Raw genomic sequence first — 10108 nt, forward strand, 5'->3', positions numbered from 1 at the left:
AAATAAATCTGTTAGTCTTTAAGGTGCCATCGGACTCCCTGTTGTTTTTGTGGATATAGACTAACACAGCTACCCTCTGATACTTGACACTGCTACTTAGATTCTGCTATTAGGGAGGACTTGAATCACACCAATGGAAGTGGGAGATTCTCCACTAATCCTAATGCAAAGCCTATTTCTGACCATTTAAACGTGAATGAATTCAGCAAATAGCTGTGACACCAATATTTCTTTCAAGAGAGTTTAAATTAGAAGGAACAGGTGAGTTCAATTGTGGTTGGGAAAGTCACAGTTCCCACGGGGGCGGGGGGTGTGGACCAAAAACCCCCACAACCTAGGGTTCCTGAGCTAAAGAACTTCAGCAACATCAAGTCTATTTTTACCCTTGTACTCTTGCTTTTTGTGCATGTTAATTTGATAGTCTATAGAAAACAAAACAAATTATTGAAGTTAGGGGTCCTTGTCTACAGTTGCATTTCCAGAATGCTCTGATAAATACATGTGGCCTAAACTTCTTGGCAACATCAAGCAAATTACACATATTAAATTTTATTAAATATCGCAGTGAAAACTCATTTGATAATGAATTTTCAACACCAAAATAAGACAAACAAGACACATACTAGTGTCTTCACAGTATTGGTTATTCAACCGCCCTGGCAGTGCACAAGGAGAAAAAAAAATAGCAAGACACTTTGCAATATGGACATGGAAATCATAACACAACCTACCAGTATATTAAAATGAAAAACTCAAGAGACATTTTCATTAATTAATATATTTTCTGCATTATAGTTAACATACGTACTTTCTTTGTGTCACCCTTATTTTTGTTAAGTATTGATATTTTGTTATATTCAGACATGAGTACATTTTTCAAAAAGTCCTTTGTAATAAATATCATAAAATAATAGAGATTCAAATAATAAATATTCTTTACAATAAAAAAAGTTTTAAACAGACTTTTGTCTTAAAAATAGTCAGGATTCAACTTTGTGTTTTATACATAAAATATACAAAAAAAGACCACAATTTGTGGCTAAGGCAATAAAACATGGAACAGATTAAAGTTATGAAGCACAAGGCAGAGCTAAATTCACTAACCAAGGGAATAAGAGAAGTGTTAAAGATCCAGGAACATTTAGGTAACTTAATTCAATGACACCTGACGATTATTCAGATATGCAAACACGGTCAACTTTAACATCAGTATCAACAGGCTCTCAATGACCACAGAAACATGGGGGAAGGGGTGGAGTGGGTGATGTCCTTCACAGATTTGAAAGCAAGAGAAACAAATGAATGAATTGCAGTCATAATGTCTCCAATGTGAAGATCTATATAGTGAAGCAAAAACCAAAACTACATTTAAAAGAAAGAAAAAAAAATGTATCAGCCAGGCAAGTCTCTGGACTGAGACAAGTCCAAGAAGGGTTGGGGAACAGAGGGAAAAGCAGGTTCTTTGCACTGTGGAGTAAAAGCCAGCCTTATATTTTCTACGGTTCCAACCCCCTCAAGATTAATCCAGCTTGCTCATGAAATAAGGTAGAATTATTTCTTGGAACCAAAAAGACACAGTTGCAGAGAACAAAAGGACACATTGGAGAAGTTTTTTGCAGACCAAGAGGCTGCAGAAAAGCCCATTAGCCCTTTCATGTGTGGGTTACTTACAAACCTAAGAGGCTCTGTCAAGCTGTGGTGCCAAATGCAGGCACACAGTCCATGCTTACCAAAGACTGAAATAAACATGACTGAGCAAAATACTCCACACCTATCTGAGTTGAGAGAGGGGTTATGGAGGATGCAAAGGAAAAAACTTGGGTATGTAAAAGTGGAGAAGGAAGGGAATGAAAGCAGGGGTAAATCCCCACACAAACAGAAAATTAGCCACAACCTAAAAGCAAGTGTTTGAAGAAGTGAAATCTCCCTCCAAAATTATGAGGGCTTCCCCTGACTCCGTGATGGGCAGCTCTCCAGTTTACAATAAACAGTGTTGGAGTTTTTACATCGGCAACCAGGACGATTGATCCGGTCATAACACCCGCGACACAGCTTCAGGCATCCCTTAGCAGGAGGATAGCAGAGCAAGCAAGGCAAAAACAAGGACATTGCTCCCATGCACAGGTACCTAGAACAGCAATGTGCCTGGGAACAAGAGCAGGGATTATCCGCATACGAGTCCCCTTCATCGTCATTGGAACAGTGGTAGAAGATCCCTTTGATCAGGCACATGCAGGTACTGTACTCCACCATGCTCTCTGCAGAGCACAAGCACTTCCTGTTGCAGGCCAGACAAGAAGGTAAGGCCCTTGGGTCTGTGCACTCACCACATTTGCACTTCCCACACTGTTCACAGATAAACTTGTGCTGCGTCAAGTCCTCTTTCAAGGGACCCTTCAGATCATCTACCATCAAAGATGACTGCTTGGGCTGTGTCCGGATTGTCCTTTCAGATCTGTGACTTGAACCTGGCCTAGACAGAGGCGATCTTCCCAACAATCCCTGCTCTGAAGAAGCACTGCTGTTGCTTCCAGAACTAGCTGCACTTCCAGTGCTAGTTGATCTGCTCAGCACAGGAGCCCTTACATTATGTTGGTGAGCCACGGGTCCCAAGTGGCTGGATCTGCGCTCATAATTATTATTCACATTAATTGGTATGATTTCATGAGTCCTTTCATGCTTTTCTTGTCTTGGCGCTGTTCGTGGACCAGACTTTTTCACCACAGATGGGCCTTCAGTATACTCATTGCTGCCCCTTATGGCTTTGATCTGGTCCAATGACAAGATAGCAGTCGGCTGAATTTCTCTTTCATAGTCCAACCTTTGCCTGCTGTCCAAGGAAGGCTGCTGGATCACAATTAATGAACCGCCACTGCCATGTTGACTTTGGGGCTCCATCTGTAGGGATCTCTACTTTTGGCATTCAGTGTGAACCTGGCATGCATCTGAAATCCTAAGGAAAAAAATAAAAATAAAAAAAGAGAAAGAGAGATCAAAGGTGAAAGAGGAATAAGTCACAGGAAGCTTTTAAAAATAAAAATGTCATGGCAAGCCACAAATTGCCCTAACCACTTGGTAATGATCTCCTTCAGCAGTGGATTACGATGATGCTGAAGACCTGGCCAAAGGCCAGTTGGAGTGGGCTGGGAAGAGGGTGAGGAGTCTGAGTCTGGCATTACAGACGCGGAATGTAAGAGGAGACCCTGTGCCACTTAAAATCAGAGCTTTTTCCATTAAAAACAAATAAAGGAAGTTTCAACCTGTATGGTTAGCTGGCAAGGCATGGGAAATAAATGCCTCTCTCGCGTTACTTGCGCAGATCAGCAACAGCAATACTGAGTACTTCAAATCAAGTTAGATACTTGAATGACCAGTATCAGATTCATATTCTGCATAATGAAATTTGCACAAACTCTTGCTTTTCTTAAATTTTCTTACATTTTCATAACTGTACTCCAGTACCTACCCTTGTTTTAAGCTTATGATCTATCTTTAAAATGAAACATGCATCCATTAAGAAATCCCAAAGTAAATCCTACAAAAAAAAAGTCTAAAACTGAAAGATACTTCCCAGTAGAAAGCTCACAGGTTCCAAATAATGTAACAAACTCATTATTAAAGTAAGACTCCAGATGTAAATAACAATGTGTTATACAACAGCTCTCCAGTGTTTTGAGACTACAGGGCAGGGTGTGTGAGCAGATGAGGTAGTAAAATAAAACTGGAACACAGTTTTCAGACATTGCTGACTTCTCAAGTACCTTTCCTCATGAAAAAAATAAATTAAAAAATACATCTCAGTTTTCACAAGCTAATCTAGGGAGAAAAATTTTGATTAATAAGCTCTTCAAACTAATTTTGGAAGACAGATAAAAATAAAAAATGTAATTTGAGCTATTTATTCATTTTTACATCTTCTTGTCTCAAATTACTGACACAGATTATTACAATGTTGATTTGGAAAATTCTGCAGAGGGGCAATTCTGTACCTATATAAAATGTAAGGGGGGGGGAGGAGGCAAGGAGGGCAGATTATTTATACATCATTGTAGTGATCACAAAGCGTCATGGGAAAACAAACATTTGTTTTCCTGCACCAACAGCTAATGGAAGATTTACTTCCCCCAGCCTCACAAAATAATAAAATTGCATACAGTCATGTTTTTCCTTTTTCAGGGTGGAATACGTGCCAAATCAATTTATCCAATAACCCTGGAAAAAGTACTTTTCTCTTGCATATCCAGAGCATATTTGACATGGAGCTATTTCCAATTCAAGAAAGAAAAAGGAGGGAGAGGATGAATACACAGGGGAGGAGAAGAGCAAAAGTACACTGAAATCCTGTTAAGAGATACTGCTTCAATAGGCAGTTGTAGAATTTGGGGAAAAAAAAATCTAAGAACTACTTATCTCAAATTTACACTGGGGCATAGAAAGCATTAAACAAACCAGAGGCCAAAGGTCTCCTTTCATTCTTAAATATCACCTGTGAAGGACCTAGGGTTTTAAGATTACAAAACCTCACCCCTATTTAGTCAGTCTTTATCCATCCCACATAATAAGGCTCTCCTTTTCATAAGTCTTAATATGAGCACACAAAATGCTAGGGATGAATGAACACAGAAGAGGAAAGACATACAGCTGCAGAGGCCAGCAGTGGGACTTGCAGAGGAAGAATGATTATAGTATCCCTAAAAGAGCACAACAAGTGCCATCTCTGAAAAAAATGCAATATTATAAAACATGCAGACTGACCATTCAAATCACAAAAAAGAAAGACAAAAAAAGCTAGCTGCATACCGCATCATAGTTTCTGTTGGAAAGAACCAAATACTCCCACTGCAAATAAGATCAAAAAATTACTTTTTCCAAGAGGTAAAGCGAACAAAAGTGTAAGATACCATTTTTTGTGCAGAAGGTCAGAACCATTGCAGATTTGAACACAATTTACAGCATGTCAGCATTTCTTCCAAACCAGTTCTCCAGGGTTCCCCCGACTGCCCCACTTTTTCTCCTCCCAGATCAGCTTCGAAAAAGCAGCATCGCCATCCGAATAAATGCTACAATAATCGGCATGCTGCGTTTTAACTTGCTCCTTTGCTACACAGAAAGGTGTGGGGGGAAGGAAGCAGAGTATCGCCACACGTCAAGTTACGGTGGTGGAGCTGCGCCCTCTGCAATCTGAGCTGAGTGAAGCGATGAATAAATAGGAGAGGAAGGAAGAGGAAAAAGTTATGAATGAAAACAAGGGCTTTTTCCCCCCTTTTGCAGGAGGAGGGGAAGAGGCTGAGGTTACCATTACCTCAGGAGGGCGGACTTTCCAATACTTAAAGCGGTAGCGTCCGCCCTCCCTCGCGCTCCCCCTCCCTGTGCCTTTCAAGCACAGCACTGAAAGGTCTGGGTGTGCTACTATGTACACAGGGGATTTTTTTTTCTTGTGGGCTTTCTAAAGGAGGAGGAAAGGAGGGGGAGGGGAACGTTTCTCTCCTCTTATCCCATCATTTCAGCCTCTCCACCCCTGCCAAACCTGACCCAGAACTGGAGGAAAGCTCTCTCCCTTCTGATTAATGAATGCAGGTTTTAGATCTCTCTGCTAGGATAGGGGATTTTGCTAGGTGTTTCAATGAAGCATTTAAGGTCTCACTTTAAACATTACCCCCTCTCCTCCCCCATCCATGACTGTCCGGCTCTGACACTGAAAGGACCCCTTTTCCCTCCACACACCCTGCGTTTAGCCTCGATCCCTGGGAGAATGTCCTTCTAACCACAGATCAAAACCAAACTCCGGTGTAGTTCCTTCACCATGGCTTCCCACCACTCTTCTCCCGGAATCGCTGGGGACTAATTGGGGCACAAGGTTTTCAGCCGCCCCCCGCGAGCCATTAGCAATGCACAGCCCAGGTTTGCCCTGATTCCTAAACCACCGATTCTAGCCGTCCCGCCCCTTTGCACACTCAAGCCTGCTCCTCGGCCAGAGCAAGTTCAGCGCCCTGGGATTAAAACATAACCCTGAACGGCAGTTTAAAAAAAAGGAACAGGCGCACACACGAGCCTAAATTGGACCTCAGCACCAGCACATTGGCTGGGAGCAGCCTGATCTCCCGTTCTCCTGGCCCACGAGATTAAGGGGGGAAATGCAACGGCACCTGCTAACTCCTCCAACTCGACACGTGCAAAAGGCGGCGGCTGCAGGCAGAATCCATAGTTTTAACCCAGCTCAGTAAGAATGTGAACGTAATTAAGGATTTACTTATTTCCAAGAAGTCACTAATAGCAAATCCATTTTAAACCACCACACTTAAGATCCACGGGGCAGCGCAACTGTTAAACGTTAAAGGTTGGAGAAGGGTGGGTTTCGTTTCCCCCTCAGCGGAGACTGTGGCCCCCCACTCGTTTTTTCCAGCCCTCTTTTGCTTGGAGAGGACAATTCTTCCGTATTTCTCTTCTCTGCAAAGCACACAGAGATCACCAGATCCTATTCACCGAGCGGAGGGAAATCCACTTCTACCCCCCACCTCCCCGCTCAAAGAAACAAACATTCAGTGGTTCCGTTACCCTAACTCACTTGTTCATTGAGTGGGCACAATTCTCTTGAGAGAAGTAAATCACTCGGTGATGGGATTCCGGAGCAAGCAATTTCTCTGGCTGCAAGTGTGGCTTTCTCTCCCTCCTGTTATAGGTGACGACACTCAAGCCCTTGCTGCAAATACTTCATCTCAAACTAGTGGAAGATAAAAATTGCAAGATGCAGGCACAACTGCTGCCTGAAGAAGCAGCAACAGAGTCACTTGCAATAGCAGCAACGTTGAGGTCTCCAACAAGATACAGCAGAGCAAGGGATACAGGATTCCTCTTTTCTTCCTTCGACTTTTATTTCCCTTCTCTGATTGGGATAGTCCAGGAGCCTTCCACACTGAACTGGCGTGGTGCACAACGTCGAGGATCCAGCTCTGCTTCACCTCATGGTCCTGCTGCAAACTCTCCGACCTCCGTGCAGCCAAAGTGCAAAGAGACTGAACAGAGCGAAAAAAGAACTTTTTAAAGAAAAGATAATAACGAAGAGACACTTATTTTCAAGCCACATCTACAATAACTGGAGCTACTTCCAACCAAGCGAGAGGCAGAAAGCAATGGCTCTGTCTCAGAGCTCTCTGCAAACTGCCATGTGCTTGCTGTTGCTGTTGCAGACTGATTGACAGGCTTGGAGCACAGACAGCATGTCAGTCAGAAAACTAAAATATAATGTAACTCTAGACACAAACTTCTTGCATGAAGTGCTTTTAAAACTCCCTGGCATTTTAAGTGGAGCAAACAACGTTCCAGCACCCAAGAAAGAAATCTGCATTAAGCAAGACCGACAATACAAGGATAGCACAATTACTTAACTGGAAGTTGTATCATTGCCTGCAAATTGTAACTGGCTTAACGTATTTTACTAGATAATTCAAGAGAATGTTTGCCTATAAGTCAGAATAGTACGTATATACGCATTTCATGAAGTTGACCTGTTGCAGACTTAAACTGCAAAGAGGCTAATAAAAGTGCATCACTATGCTCTCCATGAAAGTATTAGCAGTAAAAACAGCATTTCATTTCATAATACAAATGTTATTTGCATCTAGCAAAGCAAGTATTAAGCTTAGACCTTAAAACAAGAGTATAAAGAGACCCCTTCAGTACAAAAACAAACATTAAGCACCTGATCTGTTCCTACATATCTTCAAAAAGGAGAGGAAAAAACATTGCTTATGCTTACCTAATACAAAGATTAAAAACTGCTTCCCAAAGCACATTTGAAGTAACTGGAGCTAATTCGAACACAACCAGTGTAGACAGCAGTTGCTCACTGTTGTATGCTGCTATCACTTTGCAATCTGCTATGGCTTTACTGTTGCTGCTACAGAGTAATTCCAGTTCTGCATAGCAGCATTTCACCGCTGAGCCCCCGCCTCTACCCTCAGTCACGCCTCCAATGATGTCAATGTGTCACTCAGAAAGCTTTCCTGAAATCCTGGAATGGAGTCTTCTATAACCGGGCAGCTATTTCTTCATTCAGTTGCACGTGCAAATTTCAAGGTTTACTTGCTATCCCAGGGGTAGGCAACCTATGGCACGGGTGCCGGAGGCGGCACACGAGCTGATTTTCAGTGGCACACTGCCCAGGTCCTGGCCACCAGTCCGAGGGGCTCTGCATTTTAATTTAATTTTAAATGAAGCTTCTTAAACATTTTAAAAACCTTATTGACTTTACATACAACAATAGCTTAGTTATATATTATAGACTTATAGAAAGACATCTTCTAAAAACGTTAAAATGTATTAGTGGCACACAAAACCTTAAATCAAAGTGAATAAATGAAGACTCGGCATACCACTTCTGAAAGGTTGCTGACCTCTGTGCTATCCTATAAAAATGTTAACATTATGGAAAGTAATATAAGATTGACTCTCACACGCATACGTATCCATACCAATATCTCACCAACTTTAGCAGGTCTAGGTCGTGATCTTGCAAACACTTACATGGTCCCACAGAACTAAGTTGGACCATTCATTCTTAAAAGATAAGCATGTCTTTAAGGCCACTGCCCTGTAATTAAGGTAACCAGATGTCCCGATTTTACAGGAACAGTCCAAATTTTGGGGTCTTTTTCTTATATAGGCTCCTATTACTCCCCACCAGCATCCCGATTTTTCACATTTGCTGTATGGTCACCCTACCTGTAATACTGTCAAACACACACTAGCCTAGGCACAAAACTACTCACTCTTCTTCCCCTCACACCCCCACAAATAATATCCCCACAAAAAAATTACCACATGCAGATCTGTCCACTTGTCCCCCAGTCATCTCCCCGAAGACCCACAGCGGGGGGTCCTTCCACCCCGGGACCCGATGCTGAAGTGCCAGGTCTTTGGCAGCAATTTGGCGGTCGAGGGTCCTTCCACTCCGGAACCCACCACCGAAGTGCCCCAAAGACCTGCAGCGGGGGGTCCTTCCAACTGCCGCTGAAGACCCCAGGCCCCCTGAATCCTCTGGGTGGCCCTGAGAAGGTGTGTGCACAATTGGTTGAAAGAGCATATTCAAAGAGTAGTTATCAATGGTTTGTTGTCAAACTGGGAGGATGTAACTGAGGTCCAGCAGCAGTCAGTTCTGGGTCCAGTACTATACAATATATTCATTAGTGACTTAGTTAATGGAGTGGGAGTATGCGTATAAGATTTGTAAATGACAACAAGCTGTGAGGTCTACACACATTTTGGAGGACAGGAGTAGAATTTAAAATGAACTTGACAAATTGGAGAACTACTTTGTATTCAACAAAATGAAATTCATAAAGAAAAGTGCAAATTACTTCACTTTGAAAGGAAAAATCAAATGCACAACATACAAAATGGGGACTAATTGGCTAGGTGGTGATACTGCTGAAAAGGATCTGGAGGTTATAGGGGATCACAAACTGAATATGAGTCAACAATGTGATGCAGCTGCAAAAAAGGCTAATATCATTCTAGGGGGTATTAACAGGAGTGTCATATGTAAAATGTGGGAGGTAATTTTCACTCTCTACTCGGCACTGGTGAGGCCTCAGCCGGAGTACTATGTCCAATTCTGAGCTCCACACTTAAGGAAAGATGGGGACAAATTTGAGGGAGTCCAGAGAAGCTCAACAAAAATGATAAACGGTATAGAAATCTGACCTATGAGGAACAGTTTAAAAAAAAAAAAAAGGTCATGTTTAGTCTTGAGAAAAGAAGACTGAGGAGGGATCTGATAATAATCTTCAAATATGTTAAGGGCTGTGACAGAGAGGATAGTGATCAATTATTTTCCATGTCCCCTGAAGGTAGGACAAATAGTAATGGCCTTAATCTGCAGCAAGGGAGATTTAGATTAAATTTTAGGAAAAACTTCCTACTACAAGGGTAGTTAAGCTCTGGAATAGGCTTCCAAGGGAGATTGTGGAATCCCCATCATGGGAGCTTTTCAAGAACAGATTGGACGAAACCTGCAACAGATGGTCTAGGTTTACTTGATCCTGCCACAATGCAGCGGTTTGGAAGTGATGACCTATCAAGGTACATTCCAGCCCTACATTTCTACAGG

The 10108-nt window shown here is 42.2% G+C and overlaps 1 protein-coding gene across 3 annotated transcripts; it reads right to left on the reverse strand.

Moving 5' to 3' along the window:
- Window positions 1-760: 760 nt before the first annotated feature.
- SPRY1 (sprouty RTK signaling antagonist 1) lies at window positions 761-7913 on the reverse strand. 3 transcript variants are annotated; one of them, XM_030564250.1, is made up of 3 exons: window positions 7757-7913; window positions 6566-7013; window positions 761-2953 (listed from the first exon to the last, which is right to left on the reverse strand). In XM_030564250.1, the coding sequence occupies exon 3, from the start codon at window positions 2896-2898 to the stop codon at window positions 1936-1938; it is 963 nt and encodes a 320-aa protein (XP_030420110.1). In that variant the 5' UTR covers window positions 2899-2953; window positions 6566-7013; window positions 7757-7913; the 3' UTR covers window positions 761-1935. The 3 variants fall into 3 exon arrangements, with proteins under 3 accessions (XP_030420110.1, XP_030420112.1, XP_030420111.1); XM_030564252.1 differs by lacking the exons at window positions 6566-7013; window positions 7757-7913 and adding an exon at window positions 6147-6549; XM_030564251.1 differs by lacking the exons at window positions 6566-7013; window positions 7757-7913 and adding an exon at window positions 4902-5284.
- Between the last annotated feature and the right edge of the window lie 2195 nt (window positions 7914-10108).

The sequence above is a fragment of the Gopherus evgoodei genome, chromosome 5 (assembly GCF_007399415.2).
Source record: "Gopherus evgoodei ecotype Sinaloan lineage chromosome 5, rGopEvg1_v1.p, whole genome shotgun sequence".
Taxonomy (NCBI): domain Eukaryota; kingdom Metazoa; phylum Chordata; order Testudines; family Testudinidae; genus Gopherus; species Gopherus evgoodei.